Source organism: Xiphias gladius, chromosome 17, assembly GCF_016859285.1.
Source record: "Xiphias gladius isolate SHS-SW01 ecotype Sanya breed wild chromosome 17, ASM1685928v1, whole genome shotgun sequence".
In the NCBI taxonomy this organism is placed as follows: Eukaryota; Metazoa; Chordata; class Actinopteri; order Istiophoriformes; family Xiphiidae; genus Xiphias; species Xiphias gladius.
Genome location: NC_053416.1, coordinates 22,639,579 through 22,660,650, shown reverse-complemented (window position 1 = coordinate 22,660,650; position 21,072 = coordinate 22,639,579). Strand labels below are relative to the sequence as shown.

At 39.7% G+C, this 21,072-nt stretch overlaps 1 protein-coding gene across 2 annotated transcripts in view; it reads right to left on the bottom strand.

Annotated features, from left to right (window-relative positions):
• Positions 1-21,072, bottom strand: part of cltca (clathrin, heavy chain a (Hc)) — a 34,597-nt gene that overhangs the window by 9,424 nt on the left and 4,101 nt on the right. Inside the window, exons 2-18 of one of the 2 annotated variants that reach the window (XM_040150270.1) lie at positions 15,292-15,499; positions 14,829-14,831; positions 11,240-11,508; positions 10,865-11,026; positions 9,013-9,126; positions 8,520-8,693; positions 5,359-5,556; positions 4,970-5,170; positions 4,381-4,533; positions 3,975-4,097; positions 2,925-3,062; positions 2,662-2,826; positions 2,327-2,507; positions 1,495-1,658; positions 865-990; positions 610-752; positions 128-362 (exon numbers count right to left, since the gene is read on the bottom strand). In XM_040150270.1, the coding sequence (XP_040006204.1) occupies positions 128-362; positions 610-752; positions 865-990; positions 1,495-1,658; positions 2,327-2,507; positions 2,662-2,826; positions 2,925-3,062; positions 3,975-4,097; positions 4,381-4,533; positions 4,970-5,170; positions 5,359-5,556; positions 8,520-8,693; positions 9,013-9,126; positions 10,865-11,026; positions 11,240-11,508; positions 14,829-14,831; positions 15,292-15,499 (2,757 nt within the window). The remainder of the gene's footprint in view (positions 1-127; positions 363-609; positions 753-864; positions 991-1,494; positions 1,659-2,326; positions 2,508-2,661; positions 2,827-2,924; positions 3,063-3,974; positions 4,098-4,380; positions 4,534-4,969; positions 5,171-5,358; positions 5,557-8,519; positions 8,694-9,012; positions 9,127-10,864; positions 11,027-11,239; positions 11,509-14,828; positions 14,832-15,291; positions 15,500-21,072) is intronic. The other variant, XM_040150271.1, reaches the window with a different exon arrangement.

Here is a 21,072-nt window from a genome sequence, read left to right as displayed (position 1 = left end):
GGGAAAAGAAGATAAATTACAGTAGCAAAAGTAGCTAAATGCAGTACACCATGAAAGGGTGGTGGACTGAAACCAAGACATTTGGATACATAGTGAGAGGCAGGTGAGCACAAAAATTCATCCTCACATTGATCAGCTCCTGGTCACACTGTCCTCTCTCATAGGCCACACAGGCCAGATGGGGGTCTCTTTTCTCGCAGTACTTTCCCACCACGCGGCTGTCATAGTACGGGTTTTCTCGCAGGAAGCGTTCAGGGTTGTTGTTGCTGTCGATGTAGATCTTGGCCAGGGCATTATGGGTTGCGGGCTCCTCGCAGCCTTCATGGATGCGAGACTCCAGCCATGGCAGCAGCAGCTTCAGTCTGTAAGACAAAGAGATTCATTCTAGCTGCTCAAATAACCTCTCAGATCTGGATGAAGCACCAGTCAAATCCTACTTGGTGCAATAGACAGACACGGTTCTCCACGTTAGGTTCAGTTTTATGTTTGACAACTTGATTTTAGATTACTGTAATTTATATATAATTTTATTTAAAAAGCATTGTCATCAATTGGTACTCCCTAAGAGCATGTATTGATCTGAAACATTTAGATGGAACAGTGCAGCACCTGTTCCTCTTTTCCACCTCAGCGACCAGTTCATCAGTGGAGAACTGTCCCCTGACAACCAAGATTAGGCTCTTGATGACATCCTCTGAGCAGTCCACGTCTAAGAGGCCGCCAACCACAACAGGCAGACGGCTAGGATTCACCTGAAAGACACACACACACAAAAAAATAAAAAAAATAAACCTCATTAGCTTATGTCTATAATGTAAAGATGAAGTGTAATTGTAATTTTAATGTCTCCTTATTGAGCCTTACCTTCTGAACATAGATCTCAATGTACTTCTGCAGGTTGTTGCGGTACAGGTAGAGGACCAGGTCATGGACAAAGTCAAAACGGTCACAGACGATGATGAGCGGCAGCTGGTCGGTGAGTTTGGCTTCCTGTTCATCACACAGAGCAGAGGGAGAGAGAGAGAGAGAGACTACAGTCAGCAAGATATCTTAACCAACATCAACAAAATTGTTACTAACTTGACTTCTTCTCTCTCCCATAGTTTAGTGCTTTCTCGTCTCTCTCCTCTCTCCTCTCTCCTCCTGACGCTTTCTGCAGGTATTTCTACCCCTGGTGCTAGAGAGTCTGGATCTGTTCTGCAAACCACCTACTGCCCCCATGATCATGCTCAACCCCAACTGCTTCAATTATCATGATTATTACTGTTGCTATATTTATTTTTATTAGTATTATTATATACCCCATTATTATAATTATTAGTTTTATTATTAGTCTCATTATTGTTATACAACTTTATATTATACCTGTACTGTGCTCAGATACAGACTGAAATGGAAAGAGGGAAAAGAAGTAGAAAGAAAGGACCAGATAAAGGAAGAAAAGAGCTTTTAAATCTCAGTGTTTGACCACTCCAATTGTCACTTCGGCTTTACCTTAAGGAAGTTCTTGACACGCTCAGGGTCGTAGCAGTTGCTCTCTCTACAGATCCTCTCCACCTCTTTGATCTGGCCCGTTTTGCAAGCAGCTTGGATGTATTTGAAGTGAACTTCAGGGTCCTGACTGAAGTTCACAATAGAGCCCAGGAAGTAGAACAGACCTGAGAGAGAAAGATAGTCAGTTACATGAAGCCTCAAACAACACGCATGTCCACTCACAAAACTCCACCATTCTGATGACAGCGTTATAGGTCCTGTAATACATCCTGAAAAAATTCAAATCAACATTAAAACCTAGCACCGAGACTGCAGTTCTTCTCTTCCCAAATTGGCTTACTTAACCTTTATACTCCATTACTTCAGTAATAGTAGAAGAGCTGGACTAATGGCTAATTAGCTGCACTTCCAGGTCATTCCGTACAATCTATTGATTGTCCTGCCTCTGCACTGACCTACTTGTCTAATTGATAGTTACGGGACGTCTTTGCAAGTACATGGGCGGGAGGGAATAGCTGCATAACGGAAACTGAGAGACAAGTCAAATGCTCATCTAATGTCTAGCCTGGATACAGGAATATTAAGGTCAATTTTCCCCATTCTACAAACATATGAACTTCTAAAGATTGTATAGGCTACTTATCAATATTTTTTCTCTCTGACTGACCGAGCATTCAATCAGTGTCTATGACCTTAAAAAAAAAAACGTATTGTCTGGATTATAGAATAATGTATTTCACCAAAAAAAATAAAAAAAGAAAGAAAGAAAAAGAAAAACAAAGATTTCAACATCAAATGAGGCAGTATGCCTTTATAAAGTTTGAGATCTCACCTTCAAAGCTCTTGAAGGACTCAAAGAGCTCAGTGAGAGCCTGTGTGGTGAGCTGCTCATGGTACTTGGAAGCCACCTGGACACATATCTGCAGGTTCTGGCGGATGTTTGCCGACAACATGGCCCTGAGGCACTCCAAAGAGTCTTCCACTGACAGCGAGCCAAAGAAGTTCACGAGCCACTGAAAGTACAGGTGGAAATGTTAGGTTAAGTCCTTGGTTGCACAACATGTACTAAAGTTTCTACAGTGCAGTTAATCACAAGTCTCTCAAAAAGCAAAGAAAAATAGCCTCTAGTTTTAATTTAATTTCCCTCCGTCAGTAACTGAAACCTACCTCTGGGTTGAGCAGGTGTGTATGCACCACAGCCCGCTTGATGTCATACAGGTCGGTGTAATGCTCCAGTGCCCTTTGCAGGAGTCCAGCCTTCTCACACAACTGGGCAATGTGGGCACGATCATAGTTGGTGAACATTTGGTTGCCCAGGATAGCATCAGCAACCTGCACCCATGATATAAAGTAATAAAAAAGTTAGAAAAAATGGTTCCAAGCTTTATTAATTGAATACCTTTTAGTCAAGTGTGTGAACATGTGTCCACCTGTGGAGCATGCATGAGGTTCATCTCCAGCAAGCGAGTCTGCAGTGGTCCTTCTGAGGGTCTGTTGTTCTTCAAAGCGTCCAGAAGGAAGGAGGTGCACTGCTGGATCAGGTTGTACTCCATGAACACATCCACAATCTGGACAGACACAGAGACACACTGTCACACAACTCTAAAGATAAGGAGAGACCATCTTTGTGTAACTGCTACAACCCTAACGAGAATATTAATGGTCAAAACCTCTCTTTGTACTAAATAAAGTACAACTGCACTATAGGTATTAGTGCACAACTCCTCTCACCAAAATAAACACAACACTTCTGCCACAGTGTCCTTCAGTTCTGCACCATTGACAGGATTAAACTTGAGAGTTGCAAGAAGAACACACACACTTCTCTAAAGCTTTAAGACCAATTACAATATAAACTGAGAGCTGGCTGAATACAACACATTTCCTCTTTCAACAATTGAAGACAGCCTCTAATGCAATGTGTTTTATTGTTAAAATTCTTGTTACCTGCCAGTACAGCACTTTAGGCAATATGGAAAGCTGTGTCAGCAGCTGACATTTGCAGTGCAGTGAGTCTGCAGTGGTAGGAAGCAAAGCAAGAGGTGCATTTCCTTTATACTACAGGATAGCTGATGTTCACAGACGTCGACATCTCATGTGACTCAGTCAAATACTTTTTCTGATTTTCGAGGAAAGTTTAGGGTCGATTTGTTAATTGCAGACTTGGGATGTGCAAAGATCACAAAGTTTATTTTTATTCAGAAAATTATAGTCAGGTCTAACCCAAACCTCAAGAACTACAACCCAACCCCCCTTTGCTGCAGGGCAACCATTTCTGAACTCCTACTACACAAAACTTTGTCAGTTTCAATAAGAGTAAGGTATAAATGTCAAGCTCTTTAAGAGAGACCTCTTCCGATCTTAATATTATAAAACAGCAGACAGGCAACCTCCATTTGTTTTTAATTTGGGAGTACTTCACAAAAAAATTCCATGGATTCCTGATGGATCCCTGGAAATCCTTCCTCCCTTCCTCTGACCTGTGTGATGTCAGCTAGTGGCTCTTCATCCTGGACCAGCATCTGTGCAAACTGCAGGCCTTGTTCTGGGTTGATTCGCATCACATTCCTCAACAGAAAGATCCAGTCTGGAGTGTAGCCCACCTGGAAAAAACACAATGACACATCTACTTACTGCTAACTAAGTTTTAGGGCCATTGTTTAAATCCATTAATGTAACTGACAGGATCCAACAATCAGTGCTCTTATTCTCATTACATTTCATGGAGGCACACACACGCACGCACGCACGCACGCACGCACGCACGCACGCGGAAGTAGTTATGGTTTTCTGTTCTCAAATTCATTTTATTTCCTTTACGTGCAGTTTGTCTTTGGGAATGATCAAAACTAGGAGAGCTTAAATAGGTCAGCAGGACAGACATACCTTCTTGGCATACAGGACAATCTTGGGGAACTGACCAGTCTCTGCAAAGCACTGAATGACCTTGTTGGGGACGTTGGCCCTCAGGTAGACACTGAGAGCCAAGGTAGGATCCACTGCCTTCACCAGGTCACCAAGTTCCTCGGAACACTCCAACTGAAAAGTATGTCAAGTAACATCAGCATTGGAACCAATTCAGAACTATTTTAAAACACGTCCCTTTAATTTGTGGAAATTTTAGGCTGTTTATATATGACAAAATGAAAGATGAATACCAAATATCTCAAATGTATGTCTTAAAAAAAACATAATATAGTGGATATCATAATATACAAAAATAATGTTGAATAAAAAATGCCACAAATTAGAAGTGTGAACAAATCTACATGAAATCACAGCCCCAATCCACAATTTTCTTGCTGACCATTACGGACCAACCCAAATAAATGGTTTCTAAGGGAAACTTCATAAACTCCTTACATAACAATGGTCTCACATGACCCAAGATGATAGAAAAAGTTATGTAAACATACAGGCAGCTCAGGAGGAGCCTCTTCCTGTGAGTGGAGGCTGAGATGGAGATTAGCAATACCTTGTCTTCCTTCAGCCACTTCTCCAGAAGCTGCTTTCGTCCCTGCTGGAGGACGGGCCTGCAAAGCTCCAAGGACTCAAACTTGTTGAGCTGGCCCTGGTCCAACAGGATACCAAAGTACTGCAGTAAGGGGGAGGTCTGGCCTGGCTGAGTCGGAACGCTCTGGAAGCGACGGATGGTGTCTGGGGTACGTAGGATACCCTGAGAGGGGAAAGGTCAACTGAAGGTGAGAACTGATCAACATGACTGACCAAAGACAAAATAAGTCAGTAGAATATTATGTAATCCAATACAACAGTCCTAAAAGAAATACAACCATGTGGATATTACATTTGTATTCAGACTGTCTTGAGACGTGTTGATTAACTGCATTCTAACAGGATGAGTACCTTTGGTGCATTGGCAGCCACTTTGGCAGCCTCAGAGTAGTTGCCAGCAGCAAACAGGTTGTTGAACTTGCGTGCGAAGAGCTCTTCAGCGCCGGCGAGGTTGTTGCGGACAGCTAAGCGGAGAGCCAGATCTGGATTCTGCAGTACGTTGGTAATGTACGGGATGATGTTTTCCTCTTCCACACATACAGACAGCACCTGTATTACAGGGAAATACAGAGAATTATTCAGTACAGTACACTACAGACCAGATAAGGGTTACACTGCATAATCATGCTACTGATTTTATCCGCTTTTTTGCATAAATCTGATGGGGAAAAAACAAAACAAAAAAAAAAAAAACAAACAAACTTTACATATACTGTATGTGTGCTTGTAGTCAGTTCAGTATCATCTACTGTTGACTTCTGTTTTAAAGTCTGACAATTAGGTGGAGTTACAAAATCATATTGCTTCAAAGTCAATCTGTCAGACTCTATTAAGGCAAAGAGCGGCTCACTGTTATCACCATACCAGCCACATTATTTTGTAAACCTCTGCCTTCATGTGCTTCCATCATTTATGAAACATTAAGTCAGATTAAGTCAAATGTAATGCCCCTCTATCCCCTGCCCCACATTTAGCAAGGCTCTGAATCACTACTTTGAAAAATGTAGGAGGAGTTCTGCCAACCAGAGAATGCAATCTGTTTGGATGCAATGAATGATTTTTTTATTTGAACTCATCTTACATACTTCTAGAACACGCTGACATAAATCAACAAATTCCTCATTCACATCCTGTTCCAGAAATTAGTGGATTGAACAACCTCAGCTGAATTTAACTGTGGGCAATAGCATTAAACACCATTCAATTCTTTCTGGCCTTGGGTTGTGGCTGCTGAATGCAAATGTATTATTAGTGGGTCAGTGTAACGCATGGCTTTTGTGAGCGTTTGTCTGGCAACAGAGAGAGAGTCGAATGAAAGAGCAGGACGGAGGAAAGGGGAGGGGTTGAAGGAGAAAGACTGCCAGTGTCAGCCCCTCTACAAACAAGCCCAGCAGGTCAGTACCCCAGCTTTTAACACGGGTGAATAGACCTCATTCTTCCTGTGACTAAAGCAGGGTCACTTACTTTCTATAATGTGGGTGGACTAATTGGAGGTAGTTGGAATAAAAAATGGACAGAAAAGAAGGAGCAGAAATAGGTCCCTAAGTGGAGATTCTGAGTTTGACTCAGTATGTAGGTGTGTTGGATACAGGTAGGAGGATGCAGTGTCGGAATGAGATAAAAAGGCTAACATTAAATTCAGGGATGATTATAAACAGAAAAATGTGAATGAAGACAAGAAAGGAATGATTACTGAAACAAGCCTTGCCTTACATTTTCTGCCTAATTGCTGTTTAAAGAAATTCTCTGATCATTTGTGTCAACACTTGAGTGAAAAAATACAGAACTATAAACATATCTAGCAAAACCCTTCAGTTTCTTACACTGTTTAAAATGTATTATACTATTTAAATACAATGATCGGAGTTTGATGGAAAAAAAAGACAAACCTGCCAGCACAACTGGTCTTAACAAGAGAGCACAAAGCGTCAGATGACACACAAGCTGTGGTATCAAGTGATACACTAGACAAGACATAAACACTCACACACAGAACAGTAAAATTGCAGGGCAAACATCACAGGTCTCTGTCATGCTGATGACGTGGAAGATGCGGTTGAGATTTGATTGGATGAGAGGACAAGCACTAAGAGGATTGAGGGCACCAGACTGTGCCTCCAACTTTACATCATGTGATAGTAGGTGGTGGGCCCTTTTTTTCCCTTTCTTGCTCTTTCGCTTTCTCTCACTCCTTTCCCTCCTCTGTCCCTCTCTTGTTTGTGTGCAGCAGTTCATCTGCAGCTATCATTATATGTCAATGTGAGGCTAGGTCTAACACATACACACTGCCCAATCTGAGTCATGGTATCAGGGATCCTGATGCTCAGATTCGGAAGTCAATAGCTCCCAATAAAAAAAAAAAAATCTTTGTGAAAACTACAGGCATCAGTTTAGGTAGTGTGGAAGCAGTAACGCTGGAGATACAGACATGTACAATCAGATACCAGACACTAACATATCAGAAGAATTCTAATAGTATTTTTGCAGACGCCCAGGGGGCTTATTTTCATATTGGTACATCTTTTTTCATCTCAATCCATGACTTCAACATCTCAACACTTTAGCATAGAGTAAGATTGTGAGTGCACTGATTTTTTCCTCACTACAGTGTCAGGACAGCATGCCCCTGTGGTTAACCACCATTGATATCTGTAAAAAAAATCTCTAACCAACTCCACATACTTGGTGGTTATTGCAATTGAGTGATAGAGAATTATTTACTTTCAGAAGGTTCATCTTTAGATTGTATGCTTACCATTAACTTTGAGCCAAGTACTGTAATAACACAAATATTCAGCTACAATTTGATTAAAAGTTTAAACTACCATTGTAGTAATGTATTGTAGTTACCAACCCACTCAACTGGAGGCACTGAGAAGCCTAGGCAGTGGCCTATTATCTCAGATCACTGCCTATGTGTATATGTTTGTGTGCATGTGATGTGTGTACACACATACACATATGCATTTCACTGCCATGGCATTGAGCAGGATCCGTCACTGCTTCAGATCAGCTTTCCTCTCTTCACTCAATAATTCATTCGGTGTGTGGCCTGGCTGGAACATTATTCATCAGTTGGCTGGATCCAGTTATCCTCTCTGGTTCAGCTTTAGAAAAGCAATAAGACACAACCCTCTCCCCTCTCTCTGTGTGTAACACTACACTTTGGATTATTTATAATGCCTCCTGGCAAAGTCTGGGCTTGCCTGATGGTGACAGACAAACAAGGAGATGTTGTTATTACCCCATACAACTACTGATGTTTGATCTCGTGCTTGTCTACAGTCATTAACCTCTGTCAGATTTGCTGGACATGTGATCGCTGATAAGGGATATAGGGATATAGCATTTTTATTCATGGCTGCTTATCAACACTGATAAGCAGCCATGAAAAAATAATAAAGAAGTTCTGCTGTGGCTGTGTGAAGAATATTTGGTTTCATCGGAGTAGTAAGGTAACTCTGATATTGAGAAGACGGAGCACCCATGCTAAAGATGGTTGACATTTTTACCTGTCCCTTCCTGTTGACGCCAATGATGCCTGAGGTGGCCTCATGTGGAGCGGTAACAAAGATGGTCTCTCCGCTGATGCGGTTCATGTAGATGCAGGTGCCTGTCTCCAGGTCATACAAGTGGATGTAGCCATATTTGGTAATAAGGAAAACCACATCTTGCTTGGAGCTTATCTGTCAAGAAGGAAAAAATAACGTATTGTGCCTATTAATGTAATTATGGTTTTAAAAATTAATTAATTAATTAATTGATTAATTGGGGGGGACCTTGAAGCACCCTGAAGGGGTTCAAGCAGAAATTTATTGTGAAGGAACACACTTGCTTTCCCAAGTAAAGATGCTGTGCAGATGCCACACTGAATATATATAATTTACATGTTTTATGTGAATTTTATGAATGGCAGTTTATTATTTTGTGAAGATCTACTATGGCGATCTATTAGGCTACTGATTTTGCTTTGTCTGAGCCAGTTGTTTAATTACGGAAACATACCTGCATGGCCACAGGGAAGTCATTCTGGGCTTCTGGAGGGAAGAACACATCCACTGCTTTCTTTGGAAATGGCTGGTTGCCAGTTGGTGGCGTCCCCACTTCGATGATGTGCAACTGTGCCAAAGAGGGAAAACAAAAGTGAGAAAAGGTATTAATTTGGCAGCTATTTTTAAGATTTAGTCTCAGTCCTGAGATAAGAATCCATGTTCACTTCAGTCATTTAGTCATCGTCACCCTTTTTATTTTTAGTCTGCTAAAACAAAGAAAAACAAAGTTTAGTCTAGTTTTGGTTGACGCAAAAACACTTGGCATTTTAGTCTAGTTTTAATCAAGATCAAAGAGTGAGCATTTTAGTCACAGCTAAGCAAACTGTTTTAAAAAAGATTTCCTCCAACTCATTTTAACAATTAAGGATGGAAAGATACAACAACATTAGCAAATCCAATGCCACCTAACTCTTGCAATATCAGCCAATCAGAAAGTGAAGAGAAAAAAGAAAACCTTTCACAATCAAAAAGACTGTACGATAGCCCTGCAATAAATCCTATGCTTATAATGTTCAGTTTTGTCAGGACTGTGCCAGAAAAATGTTGACCTTATCTGTAATTTTGTAGGCCTTAGTCGTAGTGCTGTACTAGACTGTGTTATACAGTAAGTATTAATAATAGGTTACACTACCATTTAAATAAATTTGTAAATTTTAAATCCTCTTTGCACACAAAGCAAGCTGAGTACTAGACAGCTAACTACTGCCCAGCAGACTTTATTCAAGCCCAAAACTAAGCATACATTATATGCTGCATTCATTATATGCTGTGCATTTTAATAACCAGGAGAGGTCTCAGATAGACTACATTTAGCTATCACGGAACCATTCAAATTTGACAAGACCTGATTATCATATGCGTACGGCAATTAAGTTGTTTGTGCTTTAACTGGGATAGCATGTTCACTCCAAAATAAACAAGCTTGTTTTAAGCAAAAGGTTGGACAACGTTGCTGACTAGGCTGCTGATTTTAAGTGAGACTAAATCCCCATCTGCAAGCAATGTAGCAATGTCCCGTTGTTGTGAGATGCTAATAGATAATGTGACACCACTGCCTTTAGTAGTTGTTTTTAGAAGTAATGTAATGTTATTAACGTTAGGTCACCTTAGTCTCTGTGTGGTGCGCCTAGAGGTTTCTCTTATGGTTTGTGGTTTTTTCCCAGTGATTTTGGAGCCGCAGGCCTTCTCCTCTGACAATAAGTGACTACACACTCACTTTTTCTCTTGGCGGCATTATATTTGAAGTGGGTCAAATTGTCTTGTTCTTTTCCCCTCAATGTACGTTATCCGATCTCCTACAGCCATAGCGTTTAAGTGTGTAGCTAGGTCCAGTCTAGTACTGTTGGCAGTGCGTTCATGGGTGACTGGTGCGCTTCTTTGTATGCAGAATCACCAGAGAGATTATTCTAGCGTACAGGAAGAGAAATATGCAGTGCAGCCATTCAAAGAAGGACATTTAGATTATATTATTGTTGGAAAATATGCTCTATGTAATTTTGTCTCCTCGTCAATGAAAATATAGAGAGAGTTTGATAAAGTTTTTATTTCTTTAAACTACATTTTAGTCTTGTCTTTTTTCATAAACGATATTGCATGTTGATATAGTCACAGTTAGTGTTTAATGACATCAGTGCCTTCTCATTATCCCCTTGTCTTAGTCATGGACAAAAGGGTTGCTGACAAACATATTTAGTCATAGTTTTGGTTAACCAAATTAACACTAGTGAGAAACAGACTCAGGGAGGTTTTCCTAGGATTTTGCCAATGACACCTGTTTCCCTTATTATTTTGTTAACATCAGTTACCTTTCCTCCAGCTTGGCCTCTGACAGCGAAGCAGAACAAAGTCGACTCCTCTGTATTTCCCTCCATCTTGAACTGGGCAAAGCTGGCAGCATGGCCTTCGATGGGCTGAGAAACTTTTCTGTCAACAGAGTAGAGCTGCATGGCCCCCACCACCCTATTTTGCTGAAAAAGGCAAAGCAGTACACATAAATATGTAAGAAACAAAATGGTTAACCAATGCTAAAGGTACAGCTACTTTGTGTCTGTGGTGACCTATGAATGCAAACAGGTTACCTACTGTGTATGCTGATGAAGACATGTTTCGGACTTAATAATTCTGAACCACTGAACTCAATATGTTTGGTATAAAACCAGAAGGCATGAGCAGCAATTTACCTGGGCTGAGATACCGATGAGCAGGAGCCATTTCTGCTTGGCGTCAGTGCGGTAGTTGATGATCTGGCAGCCTGCCAGGCTGGAGTGGCGGTCAAAGACTTTCACAGGCTGTGAGTCACCCTCCATGCTCCAGTGGTAGACGGCATTGTCAGTCACAAGTGCAACTGTGTTAAGGGAGATCCACTTCCAGAAGGTAACATCGTCCGTCATGGTGTGTGCCTTCATCTTGCTCTTCATCTCAATGTTGAAGATCTGAAGGGTTTTGGCGGCTGTAGAGAGGGGGGGAAATGGGGCAGGAGCCAAGCCCCAGAAGAATGTTACAGTTTCTGACAGGATGTCTACAAACACACACGCACACGTTCATAGGAAAAGAGTACATACCAAATTTTAATAGAAAGGGGAGATTCAAATTTAGAATATTGGTAGTCATGGCACAGAGGTCATCAGGCAACGGCGCCATGACTGATAGAAAGGGGATGCCATACATGCTGTAGTCGGAAATTATGTCATATGAAGTGTAGTGAGACAGGCACAGAAAAAATACATGTGAATTAAATTTTGACCTCTTGAGAGGCTACACAATGTGTTACTTTCAGCTGTGTGTACTTCAAGCAAGTCAGTTTTTTTATTCTAAATGCTATTGGTAGATTACGAATTGAAAGGCCAATGCTGTAGAATGACCTAATGCCAGATGCATGTTGAATTAAAAGTAAAAAAAATAAGCCAGAAAGTTATTATCAATGTGTATTAACTTAATGAACAATCCAGTGAGCAAAACAAAGACACAAAGACGCTTACAGGTGCTCCTTGTGTTCTGTGAGAGTGAGAATGACTGAAAACATGCATGCCTCTTATCATAAGCACTTGTAAATTAAAAATTTAAGAATATAGAGTAATAAACAAGATTTAACTAAACTGACCAACTCTCTTGAAAGATTTTTAATAAATGTACTCAGTATGTGTCATGTATTGCCATATCCGACTACGTGGCCCACCCCATCAAATGACCAGCCTTCATAGAGATAAACAAAGCAGACAAAGGGTAGAAGCAAGGAACAAACAACTCACAAAAAAGGCCAACACATCTGCATCTGAGCCAAATAGTCAAACAGTGGAAAACGACAGTTAAACAACCACATAGAGCCACAATTAAGGGGGAGGGGTACTTTTAGACAAGAGTCACAAAAGGTTTCCAATAATGATTATGGTTCATTATCTACAATTGAAGGTAAATATGTTTTGTGAAGTCTGGATTAAAAAAAAAAAACCAGACACTAAATGTTTAAGAAAGGTTTACTCACCTGCATTTTGTGTGTTATTAGTTAGGGTTAATTTAGTGAGCTAAAGCTTAATTATGAAGCAGTGTGACTTCCTTGTTTGTTCATTATTCAATACTCATCAACAAAGTGAAAAAAAGCAAAGACCAATGCGTTAGCACAACCGTCAAGATCATTTTGCCATCACTAAGCCATTGAATCAGAGAACATAAGCGGTGTGGCGAATGGACCACTTGCAGCAGCAGCCAGATTTTAAAGAGCAAGCAAAGGGATTTTTAATAGAATAATGATCAGTTGTTTGAGGTTTGTGTGTGCACATTTTGTCCATCCTTCAAATGTGGTTACATGAAAAGGTCAAGGTTTAATACTGTGTCACATGACAAGGTCGGCTGAGAAGCATCATTATGGTAGACTGAGCAGGGAAGACAGTCGGGGTGGAAAAAGGGAGGAAGGGTCTAAGCTGACTCTATACTGTATAATTAGTGAGGAATAGAAAGGTACTACAACTTGAGCCAGTATGAGTATGAAGCTCTCCACAGCTATTTGTTCCTTTTCACATAGTTGTATTCACCATAATCACACAGTTCACATTTGCTGCGAGTGACAGGGAATGTGCAGTGTTGAAGTCCTACTGTTTTAATTTGGGAAGCATTTTCTGAGCTCTCCTAATCAGAAGAGGACCCCATTAACTATAAACTGTGGTGATCAATTTTTTTTTTGCAGTCTGAAGACAATAACCTCTGGTAAAAAAAAAATATTTTTAATTATTAACCACAACAAACCGAAAGCAAAAGATCTTACGTGTTTGCTGTGTAACAATTAAACTGGCAGCGTAGTGTGCAGTAATGTAACTATTGTAATGCTCACTCCTGCTTATGTCTGTATGTCACATTTGTCAGCAATGAGCTAGAACTCTATAAAAGTTCAGCACACAATTTATAACTGTACATTATAACACTAATTTTAATTCTAAAGTCAACAGGATGAGAACCAGTTTCACACAAACACACACTGTCACAATTTCTTTTACCATTAAGACCCCAGCAAATACCAACAAAAATTACATTCTACCAGTTATTACCTCCTTATTCCCCATTGCAAAATATTAAAATTAACCAATGTTCACTAGGTATATTTAAATGAAATCAACATATTCAAGCCCTTTTAGTAGTTTACACAGTCATCCAAGCAAAATTAACTGGGATAAACTATGTGGTCATATCAATGCCCTAAGGATCATTTTAGGCGATCAAAATATTATAGTCATTTTAAAAAGGAAACCTGAAGGACTAGGAGGACTTAGACATCCATTCATTTCATAACATACAAACTGTGACCATAGGGAGATAGATTAGCCAAAAATCCTAATATACAAGCTGTTTGGCTCATAAAATTTTATTTTAATAGGGGCAAGGCTCTTAGATCTTCTGAAAAGCAAGTGCTCCTTAACTATCATTGGCAATCAAATCTAAACCTGCTTTTCTAACTTTTGCACCCTAACAAGCAAGCCTTGCAGGTTATTCAAAGTCTCTTCTTGACCCCGTTCACTCCTTATCTGGGATTATTTGTGATTGAAGGACATAACATCAGGAACATGTGAAATCAAATCAATGTTGCTATCAGATGCCATCAGACTTCCCAACCAGGTTACAAGTCAGTGCATTAAGTCTCTCGTAGTTGGAGCAAAAACTAATCTTCAGTCCTTAGTACAGAGAACTGTTTGTAAGAAATTACTAAATTAATTAATAAACCTGAAACACAGCTGGGAGACAAGTGTAACAACAGGTTTGGGTAATTACATCTTCAAACAGAGAGAAGAAGACATGGATTTCAAAATGGAAATTGAGAAGTGTGAATTAAAATGTAATCATTTTTACCCATAATATTACAACATGGAAAATGGGTTCTAAATCACTTGTACATTTAATAAAAATGATGGAATGCCAGCAAGCTGTAAGGCTGTGAAAGCTAAATCCTGTTTACGAAGAAATATTTTCAATGGCCTAGATGTGGAAAAAGTTTAAAAGAATTATCCAGACATTGGTTAAAAAATATGGAAAATATTAAAAGCTAGGCCATTAACTTACAGGCTTTAAGAGTATGGCACCAAACCCTGAGTTTAAAGTGTTCAGTAGCACACACTGGTAGATGAGGTCATGTCAACTTTAATCAGTGTAGTCTGTATGCTTCATTTGTTTACTGCAGAGGGCAATACTGAATAGGATAATTTCGGAGCTGTGCCATTTGTCCATAAGTACTGTCTTGGAAACAGGATTTTACTTCCACAGTGAAGTAGTTAAATTTCAACTCACCGTCTGCAAACACATAAGAAAGCAGTAAAGTAAAAGAAATAAAATAAAATAAAGAACATAGAAAAGACAAAAACAAAAAACAACAAAAAAGTCAAAGCAATCATGGATGCTGAACAAAAAGAATAAAAATCTGGTATTTTGAATATTTATAGGACAAATGTTCTGAAAAAACATACATGTGGCCAGTAAAACTACTTCATAGTGGAAACTAAAATAGCTGGATGTATATGGACATAAATAAATGAAAATAATTTTGTAATACTCTGAATTATTATAATAGTTAATGTTGTTATATTGAACAAGCATGTCAGAACTGAATTATGCAGACCCCTTACATGGGGTTAGTTAAAATATAACACTGAACAAATATAATGTAGTTCTCTCTCTCTCTCTCTATTTCTCTGGTAATACCTACACTTATTTAGAGAAATGTGGCTTATGTAATGCTGACATACTGCCATACCTTTGAGTGCAATGACCTTGCTGGCTGGATTCATTATGGCGCTGTCGGCTGAGATTGGCCTGCGGATAGGCGTATTGGGGTCGGCCATGTCAATGATCACCACCTGAGTCTGCTCGCCCACCTTCTCCCGGACACAGATGAACTTGTCTGACTCCATGGTGAGGGTGCTGAAGCCTATGTTGGCTGGATTGATCCCTAAGTTTTGGAGCTGTGAAAAAAATGAAAAAAAGACGAGTTAAGTTGAGCAGAAATGGCCTTCAAAAAGTTACAGTTAAATATGACATCAATTGCAAAGATAAAGAAGACTTCAAACTAGTGCAGTATTTCCCAAGAGGAGTTAGGACAACTATAAAAATATATATTTAAAAAAATAATAAAGGGGGGAGAAATAAACTTAGTTTTGAGACAACAGGAAGTGGCTTTCAAATGTTGCAATGAGTGTCAGGAGGCTGGAGAGCTCCAGTTATTTAATTAATTAACATTGTGCATAGCAATGATGATTTTGAACAGTCAAATTAATTATAGTGCCTGGTGCCGACCAAACAACAACAGTGTCCAATAAGACAGTTTTGACTCTCTGCTCAGCTGCTTTGCACTACCACAGACAGCCAATGAGGTCACCACTCCTGACACCGAGCAGCTCTTTGGACACATGGAGCTCATCACAACAGTTAGAGAAATGGGCTGGGTGGAGAGCTCATCCAAAGCCAAGTTCTCAAAGCATGGGCCAAAGAGGAAACTACAACCACATTGCACAACACTACAGTCACACTACTTTCTGACTACCAGCAAATTATCTGGTCTGACTTCTTGCAACTTATTGCATTTGGTTCAGGTGCAATTTGTCAAGACTATGTGTAGCACTATCACTGCATGAGGATAATCTGCCTGTCATCTGTCCTGACAATCTCTTGTGCTTTATGTTGTGTGCTGTTCAATCAACCAAAGAAAGTATACCAGAGTTCAGCAGAATTGTCCTAGTTTCTCTGACTTGCTGGTGTGGCAGCACAACAAACAATGTTATACTGGAGATAAAGAGGTTTAACCTGGGTGAAAAGCCTTAGACTATAGCTGAGTTACTTTGTAGTACATAACAGCAAGCTCTGCAGTCCAGCTTACTGCCAAGGCTGGAAACAGGGCATCCTGCCTGCCTTACACAAACTCTGACAAAACACTACCTACTGAGGGCAGGAGTGTCAAGACTCTGGTAAAAGAACAACCTTGTTTGACAATTCTAATATCAAATTATCACAAATCAAAATTTTTTAAAACAACAACACTGGACATGGCACATGACAAAATACAATCAGTACACAAACTACTCCAGTGTCTTCCTGCTAACCAACTGCAAACGGCAACACTTGTGAAGTAAGCCTGAAGGAAATGAAACTACCAGAAACATTTCCCATTGGTCACGTATTGCTGTTGCAACTTCCTCTACTTTCGCAACCTATTGGTAATACACCGCAGTTGTTTAAATGTCGTATCATTTCTTACAGATATTTGGAGCATGATTTCTGGATCAAACTTGACACAATGGCTGTGCAGATACATCTTTTGTGGTCAATTAGTTTTATCTTTGTTTTGACATAATTTCCATATGCCACATACCTGAAGCAGGTAACTGAGTTCAAAAAAATATTTAAAAAGTTATTCCTACACAGTGACGCATCATCAAATGTTGAATTATTTAATAAAATCATTTACAAACAAAAAAAATTGTCTATGCACATATGCAAATACAATTCATTGGGCTTTGCTATCAGTAAAAACGCCTGATTGTTTTTCCCCCAAGACTGCAAAAAATCTTTAGTTTTTTTGTTCTTACCTCTGTTAAAACATTACTACAGCAAAGCAGTAGCACTAAACTTCATGCACATCTGCAGAGGCACAGATCTGACAAAATTTCCCTTTAATAGGCAACCGTACTTGAGATTTTTACTCATGCTTATCAATAACTGATCATGATAAAATTATATAACTAAAAGAATTAAAGACCATTTAGCTAATACCATTAGCTCAATAAGGAAACATTCAACTTAAGTTCTAATGATCTGTGGTCTTATGTCAAGTATTAATGACAGCCTACTTAAGCAGCCATAAAGGTTAGGAGATCCTTTATGTCTGGCGCCCCGATTTGAATTTTTAAATGTCAAGAGTAGCTTTATGAACACAAATTACATCTCTGCCAGAGAGACTATTAGGCTTGCGAGCCAAAACCACAACTGACCCATGTTTGGTGGCGAGTGTTCATTTCATGGCTTGCTAATGATAAAAGGTTGCTCCACTGTCCACAATTTGCTACAGTTAAGTCCTAATCAGCAAAAAACAAGCCACAGTTCCAGGAATTGCTCAACGAAATGGAAACACCTTTTATCAATGACAGGACACACCCTCCCCATAGCGCTGTCCCACCCACATTCTTTAACTAGCGAGTAACCTGGTTCCCTCTCAATGACATTGTGATAAATAACCATACAGAACAAGTGTTAGTACCAGCTATGAGGAAAGAACTCAAGGCTGATCTGAAGCAAGCTTTCACCACAGTGACATTTTTTATTGCTACAAAGGGTGACATCATACAGTAACATCGGTGCAGCTTCCATGCCTTTTATTGTTGCCATTGTCCAGGACGGAAAACCTTGTTTACTAAACCAACATTCATTCAAACAGGAGAAAAAGGGAAAAGGACAGTAGAAAGAATGAACTTTAGACCCTGAATACATCTGATTTCAGTAACAACTAGCAACAGTTTGCGTTAATCAGAGCACTAGAAAAGCTATCATCTTTCATTATTTGGACATACTGAAAATGGATTCAAACCAAGAGCACTCTGCTTTTGTAACAATATCAGAAGACCCAATGCAGTGGTTCTGAGACCTAAGACTGTGAATTAACTGTTTGACTTTCTTTAAATCAACTCTCTAATCTCTCAAAACCAGACTAAGGCATGTCTACACATTGAGCAGGCAAGGAGGGTTATCCCTCCGTTATTACACAATAGCTTTCTTGACAGATTTACGTGTCTAGAAAACTCTCTACCATCTGTCATCTATTCTGGGATCAGCAGGAAGTCCTTTCATTCAAAATGAAAAGCATTCGTAAAACAGGAAAGAGCAGCACGGCCTAATCACAATGAATATGTTACCCTCTGTCCCTTGAAATAAAGTACAACAAATACAGACAGATGTTGCACTGCTGGAAGACGGACCACAACACAGTCTGGTCTGTCAGTCTGGTTTTCTTCGGAAACCTTGTAGTAAAACACTGCTGTGGGCTAATGCTGCTGTGACATCAATGAGCAAGAATTTTGGTGAAAACAGGTCAAACCAGTGGAGTTACAAGCAATGTGGAAAAACATTCAGTCTTTTAGTCTGGCTGCCGTGTTTAGACTGGTAGTTAGCACAAGCTTTGATGGGCATATGCTAGCCCAAAATGTTTCAATTCATCAACAGCTAATTAACAACAGGGTCGATAGGGGAGAGCACAAGAGAGACTTAACATATCTGAAGGAAGAGTGAGAGCATTGCGTATAACCTGGGACAATCAACAAATTAATATAGCCAGTGTGTTCGGTCATTTATAAAGGCACTGCTATTTAAAATATGAGAAGAAAAATCATCTAATACTTGTAAAGGATAAAGAAAGCATGTGGTTATTGATTGAAAGAAAAAAAGCACAGACAAGAGAAGGAACAGAATCAATTAACAGGAGTATCTGAAGGCTAATGTTTCCAACACCGAGCTAGCCAGTGCAATGGCAACAATAAATTTCCAGAAAGAGACATAGTGACTTATGGTTACACTATGCATTACCATCATTAGTCGCTTGACAAATCATTAACTCCAACTCTCTGCCTCACTTCATTCTAATCTCTTTCAGAACTGCGTTTTCAATGACATTACATTATAGAGGGCATGTCCCAAATTAGTGTCTCTGCAAGGCAGTATTTTTGCACCAGAGACAGTGAGCAAAACTGTCATGCTATGTTAGCCTCAATGAAACCTCCTAGGTTAATGTCAATCAATAAAGAAGAAAGCTTGCTTGGTGCCCTGGAATTTTATCAAGACAGCGTCAGAAAATGAGTGCCATGTATTGCTATCTCACTGGATGTTTACTGCAGTTATACCAATCGGTCAAGTTAACATGATGATCTACTATCAATCGCAAGAATGAGATGACATGTACCACAACTTCTGATAGATAATGTCTTGGCTGACACTTTTGTACATGTTATTAAATTCCATTTCAAGAAATACAAAGAATCCATTTAGTAACACAGTACAACTGGGGAATATGGCAGTAGAAACAATACACATTACATTCTTCTTTGCCACCAGAAAAAGTATGGTGGCAAAGTATGAAAACACTCACAACCCCACACTATGTCATAGATGGGCTAAGAGAAATAAACCTTCACTCTTGTGCAATATATCAGGCAACAATCCGATATGGGTCCCAAAATCCATAACGTTATTTTTATGCAACTCTTCCTCAATACAAACAACTGATACATCACGTAGCCCTAGTGAGGATGTTTTCATGCTCATATGGGCTGATCCATAGACAGTCATCCAGCTCAGAAAATATTGTGCTCTCTAATAAGGAAACTGTCAAACTAAGTTGATTTCTATTTAAAAGCCATAAATTTGAGCCAATGGTTGCTACTGAATCTTACAGAGGTATGGAATCAGCCAGCAGATTTGAACTACTCCTAATGACCCACAGGGATTCCCATCTGTTGATTTAACCTGTATGATCTTCCTTAAAAGGAAAGCAGCATCTTGCTCAGCAAAAAAAGGCCACGTGTGTCCTGCACATGTAAAGTTCAAGGCAGGGCAGGGAAGGATGTGCTATGTAATGTGCTGAGGCTTGCAGCACTTCATTGCAGTGCTCCACAACAGGAAACCAGGGACCCATTGTCTATTAGGACTGAAACAACAGGCTTGCCCATTGCTGCCTCCTCCACTACCATGTGACACTGGCAGGTGACATGTGACCAGCCCAGGAGTGAGGAGCAAGAGGGCTGCCTTTACTGATAAAGTGACGGGGGAAAAGACGGAAGGATTGCATGGGTTTCTGAAGCCAATCCATCTCCACTCCAGGCCAGTTCTGCTGAGGTGGTTTTTGGGCTGCAGTTTCCTTTTTATCCCAAATGCACCCTTTATCTTACATTCAGGCAGTGCTGCAGAATGTCAAGTGTTCAGCAGATCTGTATCCTCACCAGTCTGTCACGAGATCTCGGCTAGTCAATTACTAGCACAGTTCAAAGTCCCATTTTTTAAGTGTATTCAAGGACTTGATCCTTTCTAAGTCCACAAACATAATTTAAAGCAACTAGCAACATTTATTTGAATGAACATGACAACCAATAACACATTTTTTCTTACCCTATATCTGCATTCTGGGAAAATTTGTACAGTTTGTGACACATTTGGAGACTCTTGCCTTCAAAATGTAAATTACATATTAGACACTTAACAAAAAGAGTCTTGGTGGGTGTTTTGTAATTGCTTTAGCCAGGAGATTAAACTGATGACATATTTTGTAAACAGAGCAGATTACTATGTAGACTCAGAAAACATGCACAGAAAGTAAATTAACCGTGTTTCAACATGTAATTATGGAATCATATGTGAAATACTGTGAATTAACACACCATTTGATAAGCTATTGATTTTGGTTTTCCCTCCATAAATCATCAACGGTGCCTATTTGGCACTGGAAGGGAAACCTGGCTTGTCAAACCCTCTTACCAAGTACTATGTGCAAGGGAAGCAT